General features: G+C 36.4%; 2 protein-coding genes across 2 annotated transcripts in view; one reads left to right on the forward strand and one right to left on the reverse strand.

Annotated features, from left to right (window-relative positions):
- The window catches only part of ADSS (adenylosuccinate synthase), a 32786-nt gene extending 16077 nt beyond the window's left edge, over positions 1–16709 (forward strand). The window contains exons 3-13 of the mRNA XM_014951115.1: positions 1784–1852; positions 2604–2654; positions 4935–5001; positions 6244–6351; positions 6653–6734; positions 8528–8654; positions 9119–9273; positions 9704–9828; positions 11208–11305; positions 15026–15175; positions 15928–16709. Coding sequence (XP_014806601.1) covers positions 1784–1852; positions 2604–2654; positions 4935–5001; positions 6244–6351; positions 6653–6734; positions 8528–8654; positions 9119–9273; positions 9704–9828; positions 11208–11305; positions 15026–15175; positions 15928–15980 — 1085 coding nt within the window. The 3' untranslated portion in view covers positions 15981–16709. The remainder of the gene's footprint in view (positions 1–1783; positions 1853–2603; positions 2655–4934; positions 5002–6243; positions 6352–6652; positions 6735–8527; positions 8655–9118; positions 9274–9703; positions 9829–11207; positions 11306–15025; positions 15176–15927) is intronic.
- A 1429-nt stretch (positions 16710–18138) lies between these two features.
- The window catches only part of LOC106893273 (chromosome unknown open reading frame, human C1orf100), a 5907-nt gene continuing 2328 nt past the window's right edge, over positions 18139–21717 (reverse strand). The window contains exons 3-6 of the mRNA XM_014951116.1: positions 21224–21316; positions 20378–20559; positions 18841–18963; positions 18139–18518 (exon numbers count right to left, since the gene is read on the reverse strand). Of these exons, the coding sequence (XP_014806602.1) occupies positions 18421–18518; positions 18841–18963; positions 20378–20559; positions 21224–21316 (496 nt within the window). The 3' untranslated portion in view covers positions 18139–18420. The remainder of the gene's footprint in view (positions 18519–18840; positions 18964–20377; positions 20560–21223; positions 21317–21717) is intronic.

The raw sequence follows: 21717 nt of genomic DNA on the forward strand, positions 1-21717 counted from the left end.
ATTCTTGGGTCCAGCTTGTAGTGACTGTATACTCAAGGTCAGCATTAACTCTTAACTTCATGGTAATTGGTGGTTAATAGCCTTTTTTTGGCTGTTATATTGTGACTTGATAGTGGGATAGTTTCAGATCAACTTGCCCTTCTTCTACAGAAATTGAGCCAATGGACATGGAAATAGATTCCCTCTGATGCAGGCAAGGTTGGGATGTTAACCGCTTCTAGTCTTGAAGGCTGTGGCAGATGATACTACTTTTATGCTCTTCTGATGTGTTACTGTATTGTGTTTCTTTAAAAGGTTGTTGCTTGAAAACATGCTCATTTGTCATGTTTTGTTTGATAGAATCAGGGTTGAGTAGGAAAGACCACATCCTTTAGAAGCATAGTAGGTAGGAGAGAGCTTTTTACAAATCCTCTTGTCTGTATCTGCTATCTCTTGGTCTTGTCTCAAAGCTAAAGTTTGTTCTTCTAGCATCGTGGTTTAACCCCAGCCAGCAGCTAGGACCATGCAGCCATTCACTCACTACCACCCAGCTGCTGGTAGGTGAGATGAGGGAGAAAAAGGGAAAAAAGCCAAACCTTGTAGGTTGAGATAAAGACAGCTTAATAGAAGAGTAATGGAAGAGAAGATAATAGTAAAAGAATATACAAAGAGAGTGATGCGATACAGTTGCTCACCAGCCGATGAGTGATTGCCAAGCCTCTCCTGAGCGGTGATTGCAGAACCCCCATTTATATATACTAAGCATGACATGTATGGTATGGAATATTCCTTTGGCCAGCTTATCCTGCCTATGCTCCCTCTCAGCTCCTATGGGAAGCTGAAAAAGTCCTTGACTTAATATATACATTACTTAGCAACAACTAAAACAATCTGTGTTATCAACATTACTCTCATACTAAATCCAAAACATAGCAGCTACTAGGAAGAAAATTAACTCTATCCTGGCTGACACTAGGGCTGTTTGCCTTGTGTTTAAGATCTCTTTTAGAAAAAAAAAAATATCTGGCTTATAGGTTAAAAAAAAAAAGGGCAAGGGCAAAGTAACTGGATCATTATAATAGATTGTTACTATTGATTGGCATGTCCCTTCATTCTTTAGCTAGGTGTTCTCATACTGGTAGCTTTGGATGTAATGATCTACTAACTAAGTTTAGTATGACCTTAAGATGTTTGGTTTTGCTATATGGAAAATGCTCTTTCTTGATACTCAGCGATGCTGTTAATTGTATGAGCTAGTCATCTTCTGATCAATATGACAGCTGTAGGAAAGCCAGCTTGCTTCTGATAGAGCTTTTCCCTGTGTTATTTTTGCTAGTCTGTAAACAACCTCAACTCTATATATGGAATATTTTGTGTCTGTTTACAGCAGAAGAGTGCCTGAAGGGGATGCTAATGTTTATAATGATGATAGAAAAGTGCTAAGCTTTTAAAAAACAATAGGGTTATTAAAATGAAGTACAGAGAGGGAAGTTAATTTTAGATATGAGGAAGAGGAAGTTGCATTCTAGACTGTCCCACGATGCTGTTACTGTTTGTCCTGATCTAAATGGAAAGTTTGTTGAGCTTATTGAAAACATTAAGCGCATATAGTTAGAAATGCATACTTTAGCTGTAAATCAGTCTTTTACAGACAAATTCCTAAGAATAAAAACTGCAATGTTTTGAAAGTTTAAAACCTTAAATAAAATACTCTGCATGCAAAACTTGAAGTATCTTTGAATTGTTTGGAGTATTTTTTTCCCTGCTCAAACATAATTAATTTTTGTGTAATGGTTTTCTTCAGGAAATGGTGTTGTAATTCATTTGCCAGGCCTCTTTGAAGAAGCTGAAAAAAACTTAAAGAAAGGAAAAGGTGAGAAAATTTTAAGATACTACTCTCAAAATAGTTTGTGGGGTTCTCCGCAAAAGATTTAGATAGAGGATGCCTCTGCAGAGGTTACGTACAACGTGTTTTTCCAGAACTCTGTTTAGCTGCTGGAGTTTCTGACAGGAGTCTTCCTTGAAGTCCCAGGGCCCTCATGGGAAGGCAGACAAAAGGAATCAATGTCCAGTTTTTGGAGAGAACAGGTTCTAAATATGAATTATTGTCCATTTTTATTTGCTTAAGGCAATGAATTTAAGAAAACTTATTAAAGTGTGTTGTTACCTGTTCATAGTCGTTTTATCTCTTACAATATTAGTGTACAGTTTGATATGTGTTAATGTAAACAAATGCTGTGGTAATCACTTCTTGATTCAGAACTCAGTTTTTGGATACTTTCTGTTATGTCTATAGCCATGCTTGGCAGCAGTGTGCTGTTAAGTGAGGTAAATCAATGGTCTAGATTGTTAAAAAACAAAAAGCCACTAATTGGTTGCTGAAATTGAAGAACTAATAAAATAGCTAGAATTCTTCCTCAGAATAGGCCTGACTGTCTCAGCTTTATAGACTGATGCCAAGTTTTAATTATTGAAATCTTCCTTTTTTTTCCCTGGAATGTGATTGTTTAGTCTTTAAATAGATTGACTGAAGACTAAACATGGAAAGTGTTTATCTTTTATACATCAGAAGACAACAATGCTACACAAAACATAATTTGAACTATTTCATTTTGTCTTTTAAGGGCTAGAAGGCTGGGAAAAAAGACTAATAATTTCTGACAGGGCTCATATTGGTAAGTTCCTGTTTGTGGTGTGTTTTTTTTGTTGATTGTTTTTTTGTTAATCTTTGTTTTCTCTGACCTTTCCATGGCAGTATAAGTGTGAAAATTTTTGCTATCTCTTTATGTAGGTATGTATTTTTCTTTGGATTAAGTCTCTGTATGCTGCTTTGGTTTATTGAAGATCCTAGAAAAAAATCATTCACCACTTGGAACCCTTCCAGGATTATATTCTAGTGACTCTTGAATTCTATTCCATAAGCACAACCTAGTCAGGATAGCAGGTTCACTTTCCAAGCCAAACATTAGAGGTGCAAAGTAGTCAAAAAGCAGTTCAGAAGTTAATTGACTGAAGGATTCATTTCCCCATTGGGTGTAAAAGCAGAGTTGCGTGTAGCAACTTTTCTGCTGGGAAACCACGTGGCTGGGCGTGACTCCCAAACTCATGGGCTTCCTACCAAGTAAATTGCCACGTACTTCCGAAAGGAGTCTGTATGGGAAGGACTCCACAGGGATGGGGAGAATGGCTGCTCTCCTTGCAGGGAGCTCGTCAGTCTGGCGTTGATTCCAGCTTGTGTTCCAGACAGCTCTGCAGTTCAGAGCCTGGAGTAAAACAGTGTTTAGAGGTGAAACCACCAACACAGAGCTTCAGAGGCTCTTCCTGTATTACTGCTACAACATCTTTATTACATAAATTCATCCCTTAAAAGTAGATCTTTAGATATTGTAATATAATAGTTACATAAGTGCATGTATTAGGAAATGAGCTTATTGCTGCTCTTGTAGTCATCTTCGGATGATGCAAACTTTTTAGGTCTTTATCAGATAAAAACTTATTACACCAGAAAAAAGGTTTTGTGCTTTTTCTTTTTTAACTGATCTGGAATAGCTGAGTGAGTGAATATGTTGTTTCAGAATAAATACATTTTTACTTTGGAGTATCTGCTGACTTCAAAATAGTTAAGTAACTGTTCCTCTGTTACTAAAATGTTGTCTGAGAGTAGAATCACTGTAGGTGAATTACTTGGAAATTACTAGATTATTAGAAAAACTGTTTTGCGATGATTATATTGTAGTGGTAATACTGTGAGGTTGTCATAGCTAAACAGATCCTGAGTAAAAAGGACCAGTTATTGACTGGTCCTTTTTATTGACTGACTTATGACTCAACCTCTTAACGTAAATGAACTTTGTTTGGAAAGTTTTGATGACAGTCTAGAGATCTGTTGCCATGATAAATATGCCTTCTCTAAAATGGGTATTGACAATCTGTGAATCATTAGTCTGTAACAAAAGATCAACCAAAAATAGGTTCAGGCTGCTGGGGATAATTTAGTCCTCTAAATTACAGGGATGTGTGGAAACGAATACAAAAATAAATTGGTAATACAAACAAGGAAAACAAACTCTTGCTCTAGAGAGACTAGAGCACTTGTGAAATGAATCTGTTTCTTGTAAGTTTTCCTGCATTTCCTGTGTAATGTGTAGATTAGTAGTTTAACTGTCGGGAGATAGTACTTAAGAAAAATAAGATGGTTCTGTTAACCTGCAAACTGTATTTGACATGAGTCTTGTCAGATTTTTTTTTTAATATTTTTTTTCTGTTACGGTAGACAAAGAATTGGTGCATGGAATACCTTGCATAATCTTTGTCATTAATAATATGTAATGCTTTAAAAAAAGCAGGGCTTGTGAAGATGACTTCTGTTTACATAACAGATGTTGGTGAGAGCTTCTGCATTTCCAAATGCATTTTAATGTATGTTATCTAAAATATAAAAATAAAATGGTTTAAGAGATATTTAGAATGTTCATTTAAAGCTCTCACCTTAAATTTCAGCAGTGGGATGTTTTTGACTATAACCTGTTTTCCAGGATTTCTTTCAACTATGTGTTTTCTTTGTTTATTGTCTATTATTTTGGGCCACTACAAAGCTGAAACGGCTTAGTAGTTATTCTGTGGGCAGTGTATACACAGTCTGCAAGTGTTCTACAAAAGAAACCCTTCCAAAAAAAAAACTCTGAAAAAACCCAGAACTTTTCCCTGTGAAAAAAATGTAATTTGTAAAAAAAAAAAAAGAGGAAAAAAAACCAACCCTCTTGTCATTTTATTTACCTCTCTTCACTGGAGGAAAAAAAACCAACGCTCTTGTCATTTTATTTACCTCTCTTCACTGTGTATATTTTTATTTTCCACGTTGATAAACAGGGTGAGAGATAGTGTGAAGAAATTGTTACCAATATGGTAGTTTGTTTCACAGAAATTTTCTACTCAACCTATTTTTATTTTCTTAGTATTTGATTTCCACCAAGCTGCAGATGGCATCCAAGAACAACAGAGGCAAGAACAAGCAGGAAAGAAGTATGTAGTTCTATTTTGTCAAACATAGGATGACTTTGTACAAACATTTGGCTTAATACATTGGACTTCTGTTATTGTTTGTCATTGAGTTTTAAAAAGTATTAATTATCCTTGTAACTTTTCGATGTGGAGTATGCAGGGATTATTTTTATTCTCCAGTGGCTAGCAAAAGATTATATTCTTAGTGAAAGGGTTGTAGTCTTAATATTTTGCCTTAGGAAAACATTCCTAGTTCCTAATTTGCTTTATATATATAGAAGTAGCCTGCTAGCATGTCTAACTGTAGGTTTGACTGCATAGCACATTTGGTATTTAAATTCTTTTGTGTCTAACACGTTAAAGTTGATCATGATAAATAGTAAGTTTATTTTTTTATTTTAACTGAATGATTTTATCTGCCCAAATGTAGCTCAAAACCAGTCACAAGTAAGGCTTGTGTAGCTTCCATGGCAGAAAGGTTATAGAAAAGTTAATCTAATAGAGTATATTATGCTTATACAATTGTTTTAACTTCTGTAAATACAGTGTTCTGGAAACTTAGCTCTCTGACAGTAAAGTCAGTGCAAGTAAGTTGTGTCTTACGATGTCATTGACTCAAGCTGGAAAAGTCTTTTCAGGTGAAGCAGGTAGGTAAGGGTAAGAAAAAGAATTCAGGTTTTCAGAAACGGCTGCAGTGGAAAATCTAATACTGAACCCTTTCTAACTTACAGCATTTTGAGTATTGTTGTCACTCTTAGGTGCCTGGCACTGGTTTCTGTTTTCCTGGCTCCAACTGAGGCATTTAGAATGAAATGAAATATTTCTTACATACAACCTTGAAATCCATAGTGTTTATGCTGTTGCTTTATGGAGGACTGACTTCAGGTCTTCAGGACGGTTTTTTAGGAAGGTGTTTGATTATTTCAGTTCATAGTACTGAAGGATGTTGTCTTGGCATTCAGTTTCCCAAGTGTAAGAATTGGGAATTCTGTTCAAATAAATATGTAAGAGTTCACTAAAGCATGAAAAGTTACCGGTTTAAAACCAGAACTATGTAGAAGATTAATATGTTGATGTCTATAAATAGTGATATTCTGAAACAAAGTTGCATCCTAAAGTATCTTGAGTTTTTAAATGCTTAAAACAAGATTCTAAATCCTCACAACTAACAGCATTTCATTTTATGCTAAGGATGTATTGGCTTTAAAGAAAAAACACTTTGGTTGAATATCAAGAATAATTCTTGTTATTATCTTTTGAAAGTTTGGGAACTACCAAGAAAGGAATTGGTCCAGTATATTCTTCAAAAGCAGCTCGAAGTGGACTCAGAATGTGTGATCTAGTTTCTGACTTCGATGAATTTTCTGAGAGGTAATTTCTGTGTTTTAATGCACAGTTGTAAGTATAGTTTTCAGTTTCTGGGTAGTACCCTGTGTAAGCAATTACATCTGGTTGGTGTTACTTTTTAAATTAAAATGTATTTTTAGATATGAAAATAATTTTCTTTATAATGTTGTTAAATTATATATTTATAATTATTAAAACATTTTATTGTTTGAAATTGTTTAATCACCAAATAATTGGAGATAATGTATCCAGTAAAACCTAAGGTTGGTGGGGGCATGAGGAAGAAAACAAACAAATCCCTTAGTGAAGCATTTTTGCCTTCCAGGTTCAAAGTGTTAGCCAATCAGTACAAAGCGATATACCCTACCTTAGAGATAGATATTGAAGGGGAATTGAAAAAGCTCAAGGTAAGCCTGTTTCTCTGTTAAATCATATAATCACTGTGTGCAGTTACCCATATGTAAATCTCTTAGTGACTGACACTTACGCTTGTGTGAGGAGTTAAAACATAATACGTATCATGAGAAATTGGTATGTATGAATTTTAAAGAGTCTGGTAGCATCCTTAAAGACGCTTTTGACCCTGCTTTATGCAGTATTTCAAAACTTGGTTGCAAGAGAAATATTGTAAACTTGAAGAAAAAGGCTTGTAAAGAGAGAAATTATTTTTGACTTCCACTTGCTTAAACATATTGGCTAGGAGAAAAATACCCAAGATTGTAGTCGGGGAAGGTATGTTTCATTGTAAAGCAGAATAGTAATTCCTTATGTCAGAAACTTAAGAACTGAAATAAATTATTATTTTAAGTAGTAAGCCTTAAGGATAAAAAAAACTGTGTCTAACAACACAGAAGAATGTAAGTTGATAGCAGCAGAACTACTGAAGCCTAATTGCCAGCAGACTAGTCTTGTGGTTAATTATGAATTCTGATTTGATGTTTTCCCTACAGTTGAGACAGTTGTGAGATTTCTTACTAGAATCAATTCTCTTATGCCTAGTAGTGCAATTTTTGCAGTGCACCCAAGTTCTTATTTGAGAAAAAATTATCAGGTGCCTTACCCTTACCCAGCCTTTTTGTTCATGCATTTTATAAAACTATATTTATAAGAACTATATGAGTGGTTTTTTACCCTTAGAAAACTTCAACCAAATTTGGCAAATTGTTTAAAACCATTGAGGTATGTGTGGAACAGGGCAGGGGGTGCACAGTTACATATTTAATTTTTTCATGCCAAAGAGAATCTTGTACCTCAGTTGCTATTAAACTCAGGTTGCAAGCACTGGAATTGAGTATATGGGAGTCCTTAGTACTTCTGTTTGTCTTATTTTTAATAGTATGTATTATACGTGTAGAGTTGTAGTTTTTTTTATCAATAAGTAGACCTAAAAATCAATTTCAGTTGAGTGTTTTATAATGCTTTATAGTTTACTTAATGCACATTAGAATTACAGAATATCTGAAACCCATTGTTATGGTGGAAACATAAGATGTATTTGTAGCTTGAGGAAAATTGCTTGCACTTGATCTTTGTTTTAATGCACTTGATTAAATTCTGAAAGAGAAGAAATTCTATTTCATGTGAAGTGAATCAATAGAATGAGAACTTCTGTATGTTCTCATGGGGAATAAAACCTGTGTAGCAAGTATTAATGTGAACATTGCTGGCTTCTTATGTCCAGATACCCAGTTGCATTCAGGCAACTGACCCTGAAGTCCAATAAATAACTTTTTACTTACACTTACAAACATACCTGTGTGTATATATATATCACAATTACTGCTGCTTTACAATTTTGTGCATTTGTTGACTTCAGATAGCCAGAAGTGGAACTCCCCACATGCTGGTTTTGGGGGAGAAACTTTGAACACTTGGAAATGAAATACCAAATGCAGTAAAGTATTGTGATTACACTCAGGTGTGAATATTTCTAAAGCATTTCAAAAGTTTGGATTTTATTTCTTTTCTCCCCCTTTTCTTTCTTTCTTCCTAGGAAGAGCATACATATCTATTGTGTAAATCTGATACTACTGTTCTCCCTTCTCTTGTTTACACATTATGTCATGTTTAGCATTTCTTTGTTTGCTTTTCCTTTTCAAGAGGAATATGAGCATTGTTATGAGAAAGCAATAGCACTTGTACTCTGGCTAGCTTTGTTATAATGAAATTGTACTATACATTAGTCTTTTGTATTATACAGGGCTGTGTGGAAAAAGTAAAACCAATGGTAAGGGATGGTGTATATTTCATGTATGAGGCTTTACATGGACCACCAAAGAAGATCCTAGTAGAAGGTGCAAACGCAGCACTGCTGGACATAGATTTTGGTAGGTACAACCTTTTTGAGACACAAAATGAAAAATGGTAAACCTGTATTTTCTAACCTTTTAATACCATTTTCTTAAGAGTCTTCCTTCAAATTTTCACATTGTTCTATTAGTGAGTATATTTTATATAAGATAGCAGGGCATGGATTTCTGGTGTCTTACTGCAATTTTTAACTTGTATGATCATTCAGAGTTATGTAGTCTACTTTTGCCTCTGTACCAGTTAAAGTGTTCAGATTTCTACCTTTTTCAATAAAGAAGGATCAGACACTGTACATATACAGCTAAGAGCTCGTTAAATATGTTCTTGACCGCAAAAATACATTTATTCTGGTGTGGTTTTTTTTAGTGTTGTGAAACCTAGGTAAGTATAGTACAAGGACTATTTCTTACCAGGTTAGACTTACTGAAACACTGGTTTTAAACTATTAAAAAAAAAAGTTTTTAATTTTTTTTTTTGATAGGCACATACCCTTTTGTGACTTCATCAAACTGCACAGTTGGAGGTGTGTGTACAGGGCTGGGCATGCCTCCGCAGAACGTCGGGGAAGTGTACGGAGTGGTGAAAGCATATACAACCAGAGTTGGCATCGGTGCCTTTCCTACAGAGCAAGATAATGTGAGTATGATCAGCCCTAGGTGTGACCTGTAACTGGGTGACCTAACTTGGTGTGTCTGTCTTGCGTTAAAACAGTGTTACCAGTTAAATGCAAGTAGACAACAGTGTGCTTGGATATCTCCTTCTACTGATTCTAGACTGAGCTTACAGGACTGACAAATCTGAGTGTCAGTTTCTCAGACCTTCCTATGGAATAAAAGGCTAGAGCAGGAACACATTTCAAGATATTTGCTCAAATAGCATTCTCTTGAATTAGAAATAGCATTTTGTATTTTAATTTCGTACCAATGGGCAACTTTGTGAAAAATTGGGGGAAGAACTTTTAAGGTAATGTACAGTATCATAAAATGTTAAGTTTACATGTTGCATGATGTATTGCAATTTTTTTTTTAAAAAAAAGGGATCATGTAATAGTATTGTTCTTTGTTAGGAAATTGGAGAATTGCTGCAAATGAGAGGTAAAGAGTTTGGTGTTACCACTGGTAGAAAGAGAAGATGTGGCTGGCTGGACCTTGTGTTACTCCGATATGCCTACATGATTAATGGATTTACTGCGTGAGTTATCTTGACAGCTTTGCTGACAACTGAAAATAAAATCATGAAATGCTACAGATTACTGCAAATTTTACATATACTAATTAGTAATATTTGGACTGTTAGTATTGATTTGTTGATTATTTTGATGGATGAACTATCCCTCATATTTCCTAGCATTAAATGTTTTTGTTTTAGGTTTCCATACTTGTAAATTTGTCTTTCCCTTACTCATAGCATATAGATAATTAAAATGATCCAAAAAGCACACATGTATCTTACTAGTTGATACTTCAAGCTACCCTAACCGCTGCCATGCCACCAAACCCAAACCAAATCAAATGCATTACAAGGGCCTTAAAACCTGCTATAGTTTGTGGGGTTTGGTTTTGTCAGTTTCTTTTCAAAATAAGAGATGGGAATATAATAATATTATAATAATATAATATATTATTAATATAATATATAATTATATAATATATTAATATGTAATAATAACAGGAAACCATCAATATAATCCGCAGTATGTGTAAATGTAGAAAAATTGGATATATATAGAGGAGAGATTTAGATTAGATATTAGAAAGAAAGTCTTTCCTGTGAGGGTGGTGAGGCACTGGAACAGGTTGCCCAGGGAAGCTGTGGATGCCCCATCCCTGGAAGCGTTCAAGGCCAGGCTGGATGGGGCTTTGAGCAACCTGCTCTGGTGAGAGGTGTCCCTGCCCAGGGCAGGGGGGTTGGAACTAGATGATCTTTAACGTCCCTTCCAACCCAAACCATTCTATGATTCTATGATATGACTTTGGGTTTTCAATTAAAATGAAAAATAGTTTTCTGAAACAAAACTGGCATAAAATTTCTAGATCAAACTGTAATGCATACTTAAATTTTTCTGTTTTCCTTGTCCTTTGTGTATTTTATTTAAAATAGGATATAGCCAGGTATTTACAGAGGCAGTGTTTGATTATTTTGATGCCTTCACTGTAGGAAGGGAACATTTGGCAGAGGACAGGAACAGACAGCAACAGGCATCATGCTATGAAGCCATCTCAAATGAATGGTCATAAAGTATCTTGGCAGCACCCTGACCAACTAAAATTCTCACACTTAAAGCTATAGACCAGTCACTTTAATTGAAGAATACCTGTTCTTTGAATTTTGCCATTTTCTCATAGTACCAGATCTAAGGATGCAACAAAAAGGCTGCTTAAGTTGTTTTTTTGTGGGAGTTTTTTTTTGAGTTACAGCAGATAAATAGTTAAGTGCCATACGAGCTGTTTTTCTAAGGGAAGACAATTAATCACAATGTGCAGGAGTCAATTTTTCTTTTGGTATTTTTACAATGGGATTAGAGTTGAGAGTTGTTGAACCTGTTTAACTGGAGTACTATTTCTTTATAGATTGGCACTTACCAAATTGGATATCTTGGATGTATTTGCAGAAATCAAAGTTGGTGTTGCATACAAACTAGATGGTGAAATCATACCTCATTTTCCTGGTAAGACTGCTTGTTTAACAATTTTAGATTTCAGTGAAATGTAATCTGATGCAAGTAAAAGTCAAATGCCTTTAAGTAAAATTTATGATAGGAATGTGTTACTTCAGCATCAAACCATTAATATCTTCCCAGATGCACCAGAGACACCCTGTACCTGCCCCCTAAAGACACCTATACCAAATACTGTTGTGTGTCTACTAGAAAGATGCAGAGTTCTATATAAAGCTTCTTAAATGTAAACGTTGTTACTGCTTTATCCTTTTCCTTTAATACAGTCTGCACTAACTTCAAGCTAAATTGAAAGCTCGTTTCATACTTTAAGCCCAGTGTGTTATTCCCACTGCTGTATTCATCCCCTCTTCTAGTAAGACAAGTCTTCACTCAAGCATGTGGTGAACCACATGAGAGAAATGATCCGGTTGAAAAGCCAGGTTTTGTTATTTTTCTAACAGTTCGGTTCCCTTTAATGGTTCACAGAGCAGCCAAAACACTGTCACACCTACGCAATGGGAAAAAAGGGAAAAGAGGTGGGGGAGGAAATGAGCAATTAGTTTAGGGGAAAGCAGCACTATTTTCTAATACCGGACCAACATACATCAGCTTAGCATGTGGCTCCTGAAGAGGACAGTGGTCATTCCGGTGATCATTTTTACCTGAAAATTGTATCTGCTTGTTAAATTATTCAAATATCATAAAGCAACAGTTTTCATGGATAATACATCTTTTTTCAGTTTGCTATAGTGGAGATACTCAGAAAAAGAACATGAACCAGTACTAAAGATTGTGCTTTCTCATTTTCTAATGTGCACATAGATGCCTGTTTCCGTTGCAATTGCTACCTCAGGGTTTCAGCCTGGTCACGGGTTACAATTTTTCATATGATATCATCAGCAGAGAACTTTTTGTGGGTGAGGAAGTCAACTCTAGTAATCAGATATAACTCACAGTAGGATTTATGTAGTATAAAGAGGTAATTATGTGTAAATGATTAAGTGATGGTCTGTCAGTAGTTCTTGAAAATAGCACATATCTGTTGGGGAAATTCATAAGGAATTAACAAAAAATCTTCTATTTCTCCTTGGGCCTTGTGGAGTTCTCTAGCTGATTTGCCCTTCAGTATTTTCAAACAAAAGTGACAGTTACAGTCTGAATGCATACTGAATGATGTGGCATGTGCTTTTTTCAGGAAATCCAGTACTTATCTTGCCCTAAACCAGGGAATGCTTTTCCCTATTTAAAACTCAGATATCCCCTGATCGATACTGTTATCAAAATATTAAGGAAATTTGTGTGTACTTTAGATGGCCTTTGAACATAATTGACATTGCACATTTGAATTGAGAACTGCTCAGTTATTGCTTCATCTGTAGCCCTGGGGTCTATTTGGACTGTCAATGTGCTCAAGCCAGGAGGACCTTTTCTGGCAGTCCATCATTAAAGATGACATAAATAGGTAGCCATGTTTTCCAGTACTAAGACTTCAGTGATTACTTCTTCCCTGCCCCATTTACTGTGTCTCTCAAATGGGACCTGAATCTTGTTACATCTCCTGAGGACAGATTTTCTTCCCTGTATGTGCCCAGATAACAGGTAGCTGACCTTTGGTCAGAGCAGCACAATGTGGCTCACCTGCCCATTTTCTTTACTGTATGAACACTTAAGAATTCTGGTAGAAATTTAGTAGAAGCTGTTGTTTTTGCTGTTGATGTGCTGTCTTAAGTGTCAGGAAGGAGTTTGAGCTGAACTTCTGGTAGCTGGAAGATGCTGTCTCTCACAGTGCCTCTCTGTTCCACGCCTCTTTCTTTGCTATACTCAACATTTGGCAGCATTTTCAGCACATATGCTGCAGGTTACTTATTACCCCTGCACCTGACACGAAAAACAAAAGATAACTTTCTTCCCACGTTGTGTTTTTTGGACAACTAGATTATTTCTGATTTGTACATCTCTGCATGTTGTGCACTTGTATAATTTATTTGTTATTTTTCTTTAAACTTGCCACTTTTTTGCATTTTGAATTTAATTTAGAAGAGATCTAGTCTGGGAATCTCTTGCTGGCAGGGTATTTCTTTCTCCCCTCCCTACCCTCCCACTCTCTTGGAGATGTTAGTGATTTACCCTTCTTGTGAAATGACTGTCTCTAAATTAGGAGCACACACAGTGCCCACAATCTCAGGAAAAACATGCCATATTTCATATATTGTTCCTTTTTCCAGCTGGATCAGAGAATCATATGAATCTCAACTCAGTTTTTTTAGCTTAGATTTCTGTGGGCATTTCATAATCTTCTGTTAAGAAAGAATTGCAAATGTCTTGTAAATTTACAGCAGACTTCAGTTAGTATCATTGAAGCTGTGGCCTTTTGCTATGGAGCTGACCAGTGTCTCGATTTCTGCTCAGTCATAAGAGTTTATGAAAGAAAGAAGTTGCAAAGTGAAAATGCCTGTGGACCTCCAAGATTAGGTGTTCACTCGCTTTCTCTCCTCAGAAGGAGGGAGGCTAGTGTCTTATTCTAGACCATCTGCAATGCCCAGAGATTAGTTTGTGCTATTACACTTTGAATATAGCAGAGCATAGTCTTCTTTCACCCTTACTCAAAATGCCTGGTTCATGAAGGCTGTCCTTACATCGCTACTGTTGAACTGAGTTGTGCTAGCACAAGTGATTCAATGTGCTGAGCCTGAGTGTGTTGGCTGCATGACACGCTGGAGGGGGATTTGCTATGGTTTTGTATTTGTACCTAAACCCCTTTCCCAGGTTGACTAGCTATCTTTGTGGGAGTGACTTGATCTGAAGCATGGAGCCTACGTAACGGTAATTACAGTGCCCTTGGCAGAACCCTGTCTTTTTCAGGAAGACAAGAATGCCTGACACCTCCCACTGTATTTTTTTTTTTTTAATCAATGTATTTTGGCTATTTTCGGGCTGAAGCCTTTTGTTTCGCTGCCCAATGTCATTCCAAGGCTGATGTTCAGATAGTTACTAGAATGATTCAATGCCAGAACAATGTGCTTAGCATCTTTTCCAGTACTTGAAATCAACACAGGATTCAGAGTTAATGGACAACGTTGTAGCAATTTACTAAATGATGGACGAAATGAAATATACTCATTGCTTCTTTTCTGAGAAGTAATTGAAACAGTTACTGCTCATATATCATGTGGGACTCTACACTGGTTAACAAATTTGTTGTAGTGTTTTGGGGTAAAGGTTCTGTGGGCATCAGAAGTACATTATGTATGAACTACAACTTATAACTATGTTTAGTAAAAAGTAGTCTCATGCCATTTTAGAATATATTTTATCTGCCTGATACTTACAAAGTGGTGCCTAATTTCAGGTGCCATCATCAAATTCCCTCATGAAAGGGGAGTTGGATCTTGGTATTTGTTCAGCAAAAAAAATAAACCAACATTTTGGGAAATGACTTTTCCTGCAAATCTGCTTTCTGAACTAAGAAGATTGTAGTTTAAGCAAAATATATGCATGTGACTGTGAGCATTGGAATTCCTGAAGTCTAAGTCCTGATAGTGACTGGATAATTATTTTTTATCCTCTGCTTTTATTAACAAAAAAGGATACTTGATTGCCTTTGGTGCTGGTATTATGAGTAAACCTTTTTGTGTATGAAAAGAATAAAATTGTTATTGTTATGCATTTAGTGGTAGAGAATATATAATCTTTGTAGATGTAATATTTTTGCTCTTGTTTGCTTCTCAGCCAACCAGGAAGTCTTAAATAAAGTAGAGGTTCAGTATGAGACACTCCCAGGATGGGATACGGACATATCAAACGCAAGGACTTTCGACGAGCTGCCTGTAAATGCACAAAATTACGTTCGCTTTATAGAAATGGAGTTGGGTGTTCCTGGTAAGTAAAACAGATTTTGTTGTTGTTTTGTTCCTGCTCCAGGAAACCTATCTTGTACTTTGCCTTAACTGAACATTCTAAATATTGAAAACTATTTTGTAGCTGTGCTCATTCTGATGTACCTGGTGATACATGTAACTATTGTTTTATTTCTTTTTATTTATCTATTTAGCTGATGGATTGAAAATCTTCAAAAGTTTTACTTTGCAGTCGTTCTTTGGCATATACTATAGGTCTCGTTCAACTGAGATTTTTATAATTTGCTTAAGTGTTTTTCATATTGCTTATAATAAAGGTTTAGTTCTGCTGCCCTTATAAAGTCAGTGGGACTTCTGGTATATTGTGATTAAATATATGTGACAGTAAGAGGTCCTAAACTAATAAATTTCTCTTATGCTCCCTATTTAAGATGATCCTGTAGTTACATCCAAAGCTGGGATTTAAGAGATGATGCAAATCTTTACTTTTCTTGAGAGTTTCTTTGTATCTTTTTTCCTATTATCAGGAAAACTGATTTATTTATTATGGAAGCTTCAAGACTGTTCCTGCTTTTCTAAGTTACCAATGCATTCTTACTTCGAGAACAATAGACATATTGTTTCTTAATGTACTAATAGTATATGCTGTGCTTTTCTTCAGACTATGGTACTTAAGATCTTAAGCACTTAAGATAAATTTGTATCTTACTTTAAGATGCAATCTGATCTTGTGTTGTATTACTTACAATAAAAGTTTGCTTTTCTCTCCTGCAGTTAAGTGGATCGGAGTAGGGAAATCCAGGGAATCAATGATCCAGCTGTTTTAAAGATTTCAGATGCATGGAAGAAAGCACACTCCTCAAAAGACTGCTCATTCTTAAATGCATTAGTAGCCCGCAAAGCAAAGATGTTGGAAAGATAGATTTTTGCATGGAAAGAAATGCTAGAGTTGATACCCCCCAAATCAATCGCTACTCCTGAAAGAGACTTTAACATGAACCTGTGTCAGTTCTTGTTCAACTGCAATTTACAGGACACTTGTCATTGTTGTTCGAGGTGCCATCGAATTTTTTTTTCTTTACCTAATATTTACTTCATAATGTAATTCCTGTTTGAAAATCGAAGGTAGCATTACTTTCATGACTGTTTGTCTTTGTTATCCTCTCTCTGCTTTTGGCGGTGTTACTTCCCTGAAATTTTAGACAGTAAAAATAATGCAGTTTTGCACAGAGTTTTACATCTTCATTATTTGTATTCCTAAAGCTGTTGTATTCTTAATGGCTGCTCTTGTGAGTGATTAAAGAGGGGAGTTCTGATTTTATAATGCTATAAATGCTGTCTAAATTATTGTGTGATCTGTTTTTTAAAAAAAGATGTGATGCCAAGTTGTTAAGAATGTCAAGGTTTTTTTAGCCGTGTAATACAGAAAACTTACTCTTTGTAACTCACAGAGGACACTCAAGTGTTACCAGGAAGTGTGCCCAGAAAGTTAGAAAATTGATATTGTAAAAAGTTCATTTGCGATTATTAAAGAACTGTTCTGATTTTGAGTTAAATGTTTTATGATGGTACTCATTTTTTTTCTAGGATTTTAAAACCCCTGCACTTCTCTGTTTCCAAGGCGCATATCTCAAACTGTTTCCCTAATTAAATGAGGTTATATTTGTATTTGCTAAGAAGTCTTAACATTTTGATGCACTTTTAAATTCTTTTCTACATAGCAAATAGAAGATCTTTCTCTGGAGAACTTGCAAAGCACAGACACTTCTGTAATTATAAATTCAAGAAGCTTTAGAAATAACATTTAAAGTATTCAACGTATTTGCTTTAGATGTAGTGAAAATAACAAGTATTCACCTCATGACATCTGACATATTTTGGCTTATTAGTGTTGGGAAATGTTCTAGAATCATTTTAATTTATAACCATTATTATATATTCCAAAGAATGTGAGTTCTTTTGGCAACAACCCAATAATTACATATTCCATTTCCAGATTTTTTAACAATTACTTTATTTTTACACATTATACTATGGTATCCATGTGCTTTCTTTTCACTTCAAATAAAATTTAGTTTTCTACAAAAATGTATGCATCAGGGTGGGGCAGTGATTTTAGAATTTTTTTTTTAGTACGTTCAGCTATGCAGGTGAATATAAAAAAACTTTTAATGCAAAATAAAAGATACAAGGCCTTTGAGATTATATCTTAAGTAACCAGCTGTTGCCTGAAACGGAATAGATTTGTTGGATTGATGCTGCTGTTGAGGTGTTCAGCACAATGCTTGTGTTTTCAATTAATATAAAATAATATTGTTTATCATAAGGAGAGGAGCAAGAGGGTTGAAGGATAAAACTAGTGATATTTAAGGAGCATTTTGTAGGGTATTGTTTGCCTGTGGCAGAGCAGTTAGCAAGGTGTGTATTTTTTTTGTGTAACGTGGAAAGAGGAGGATACCACAGCATGCTGGAAAACTGGCAAGTGCATTGAGAGACCTCTGTATCAGCTTTGCATTTAAAGGTCATTCTCCTCTACATTAAAAACGGAACAATTTCATACTCATTTTTTCCTGGAGGGGGCGAGGGTCTAGTTTTGCTGTCAGCCTTGCAGTCCAGGAGAGCAGCATACCATCCCTTCCTAAGGGCCATCCCCAATAAAAATCTGTTCCTAATTCCCCAATGAATAAAGGTGGGATGTAACTGTGAAACAAATCCCAGTGTTCCTTTAGACGGAAAAAAAAGCAATATTACTGTTTTCTAGGCAATGGAGGGAATTGACCTTGCAATGTGAACAATAAGTAGTAACTATTAAGCATTCTTGTCTTCCTGTAGCTGTAGGAGGTACTAAGTGGATTTGTGTTGTCAGTGAAACTACCAACCAAGGACTAGGGATCCTTGAACTAGCTGGTTCAAGGACTGAGTAAATAAATGAAAGAGGGCATGCTTGCTTTCTGCAGTGAGTGAATAAATGAGGGCCTACTATGTAGTTATGTTTCACTTCTGCCAAGGAGAGACCTTCAAGTTCAAGGCCTGCTTCAGTTCTTCCACTGTTGTAACTCCACTGTACGAACTTACCCTGTTTTTCAGTTGGGGAATTGATATTTCCAGATGCAGCAGGATTTGTAAGCAATATAGCTGTAGCCTAAAGCAGCAGAAACTATTTGTGCAATTAAAGAAACAAACCAGAATTGTCTTGGATGCAAGAGTGATTTATGTTATTTTGCTTTCTTTTAAGTTCATCTGATGCAGTTTCTTTGATTCTTCTGTTCAAGTGCAGGCCTGGAAAGTTGAAAACATCCTCCTACCAGTACTTGTCCAGATAATACATGGTCCAGAATCTACTGGTGTATATTTACTCATGTGACCTGGAATGAAGAGTTGTTCTCTCAGGTGGATAACTTGGCATCTGTAAAGCTTATTACGTTGTCCCTGAATGCCAGTTCTGCATAAGCTTTGCTAGAGTGAATTCTTGGAGCGGTACACAAACACTGTCCCGTGTCAAAGAATGTTTATAGAATGGTTGTATTCTATCAAATTCTCCACTTCCCAAGTGCTACTCACTTGTATGTGTGGGGAGATGGGCTGGGAGGTGTTATCACGAATCCAAATGTTGTGGAAACAAACGTTAAAAGTTATGGAGATTGTTTCAAGTGCTGTGTACTCTGCTCTTGAAACCATGCTACTTACAGCTGTGGCAGTGAGGAGGAAGAGAACATCCTAGCACTCTGCCACTGGCAGTGTGTTTAGCGAGGCCAAAGTCACATGTGTTTGAAGGCACTGGTAGTGTGTCTGTCACAGGGTAGCAGTAAGCTGCAACAGAAGGAAAAACCTTTGTACTTCAATGACAAGCATGTATTTATCAGGCCATTCCTGTATAATCCTTTCCTCTGTGAAGTCTCTTCTGTTGCTAGCGTGTAAGGGGAGAGGATGGCAGCATAGGATAGTAGTGAAATTGATTCTTCTCCACGTGTCCCCTTCTGCTAATAGGATGTTTTCAGGAGGCAAGGGATACCTGTTAGACCTGACAAGGCTGATGACAGACAAGGTATTTTGATCTCATGCCATTCTTGCTGCCACTGAAATATTTATGCGTTTGAATCTCCTAGGCTTGAGCTGTACTGCAGCATTTAATAGCCCTTATGTCCCTATGGTTTAGCAAGTCTCCTTTACTAACTAATAGGAAGGGAAGTGAGGGATACTTCTTCTTAGCCTTTCCATTTGTGTTCCACTTATAATTGGGTTTTGGCATGTAGCTAATGGACAAAACCTTCAGATAAAGTGGCAGACAGATAATGTTGATGTAATGCATGACAGCTGCTTTCGTCTATCATCATCCTAGAAATCTGCTTTCTAACAGAAGATTATAGTTTCCTTTTGCTGTCATAGCCAGCTCCCTTAATGAAACGTAATCAAGGGTTTGGCTGGTTTAGAAAAAGGCAAAGGCAAAGTAGCTGGGGATGAAGACAAGGGAGAACTCGGATCTGGTGAGTTTTCTCATGCCCATTCTGTTCCTAGTCTCTGGAACAGTGAAACTTAATAAATCTAGTGGTATAGTAATCAAGCAGACTTAATGTCTGACAGCTTTACCTACTTAAGGCAGACACCGTGTATACATACATACACACAGATGATGCATTATTTGCAGAGACTTAAAATTTTACACCATTTTTTGTTGGTCTGAGTGTTACAACTCATTTGACATGTCATCTTTAAAATACCTTGCAATAATGCACATTCATATATCTTAACGTTACCTTTTTAATGTTGAATGTGAGTTAAATCCTAATGTTCTTCACTTCCACTAAACTATTAAATCAAGTGTATCAAAGCAATGTATTTTCTTATGCTATATTAGGTTTTTTTCCAGTGATGAACCAATTTGTGCATACATCCAGGAACGCTCTTTTGATGCACACTACTGGCATTATCTAGGGGGTGTTTGAGTAACTTTTTAGATAGTCTGCACGAGTACATATAGTTTGCCTTGGTTTTGTTCATCAGTTGTCATCTGCGTAGTACAGAGGGGAGTGGGATACCCGAGTGTTGGTAGTGGAGAGAGGGTATGGCTTTGGGGGGCAGGTGGCAGCTCTTTTTTGGAAAAAGTGAGGTGACTTTTCACTTTTTTCTCTATGCAATTTAAGACTAGTTTCTTTACAGTAGAGCGAACCTCCCTGGTTCACCTTCTGTGCCCCTCTGGGCAGAAACCCCAGCGTGGGTTACTTACTTGTGTAGTGATATGGCAAGTCAAACGCTGCTCTGTATGAGGTTTGGCTGTACCAGTCGATGGCAGGCCTTTTCATTTGTTGAAAATACACATAGTTCCTGAGAGCTGAATTGTCATAGTCGGGTTGGAATAGAGTTTCGGCTTCATAGATTACTGGAGCTGGTTGCAGTTTGCTGAAAGGTCTAGGCAAAAAGCATAAATCACTCTGTAATCTCATGCTGACATACGGTATGTAAATACCATGATCCACCCAAAGGGTAGCCAGCACTGTAAATGTATTTTCTAATCTCCTGCTGAAATGAGCACTCAGAATAATGCAGCTGTAATCTAATAGATATTAACAGCCTGAGAATGTACAGTAAGACCTTAATAATTCAGTATTGTTCGATTGGCTCCATCTGACTTGTAATTAGCATGATAAGGGTTGTTCTCTTGCAGTCGAGTAACTAACTGCATTAGTTTAATACTAGAATTTTTAAAGCCTTGAGTTCCCAGCAGAAATAGCCTACAACATTAAATTTTTTTTTTTAATGAAACATATTTTGAAGTTGATGTGCAATACAACAAATTTTCAGAGGGAGGAAAAAAAACCCCAGCACTTTTTTACAACAATTTCCATTCTACATTCTGATATACATAATAAATTCAGGTCATGCAGCACTCCTGGTGTTGCCAAAAACTTTTGGATGTAGTTTTGGTTTACTCTGCCTGGATTCTCTTGTTTCTCTTTTAGGCCAAAGTTACAAAAAAATCATTAGAAATTGTTGCAGCATTGCCCACAACAGGCATAAAAGAGAAAGGCTTATCCCACAGGTCTTACGGAGTTACTTCTATGCACAAGCTTACCCCAGAGCTCCTCTGGTTAAATATTCCTTATGGACCCGTCCTACTTGCCCGGGATAGAAACCACGGACATCCTTTCCAGTACGAACAACTGAGCTGGTGAAGGAAGCAAGTAGAAGATAGTGAAGGTCAAAGCAGGAGACTAGAGAGCAGGAATCCCACCCAAACTGTGGAAAAGTAATTTTTATTTTTGTCCCAGTACAGAGTTTATAAGTGAATAAGGGTATGACATTGGTACCAAGGCAAAATCTTGCATCTTTCCAAAAAAAAAAAGTAAGTTACCTTTGCAACTGAATGCTTTTTATTTATTTATGAAATAACAGCTGGGTGGACTTTTTTCTTCCCCCCCCCCCCCCCCAACGCCCCCTTCGAAACTCCCTAATGATAGTTGTCGCATTTTCCAGGGTTTTATATCAGCACCATAATAGCCACAAAAGAAATAAATTAAAACCCCAGGGGAGGTCAGGCTCTCCCTGTAAGCCAGGGAGAAGTGGGAG

Source organism: Calidris pugnax, unplaced genomic scaffold (assembly GCF_001431845.1).
Source record: "Calidris pugnax isolate Ruff unplaced genomic scaffold, ASM143184v1 scaffold24, whole genome shotgun sequence".
NCBI classification, from domain to species: Eukaryota; Metazoa; Chordata; class Aves; order Charadriiformes; family Scolopacidae; genus Calidris; species Calidris pugnax.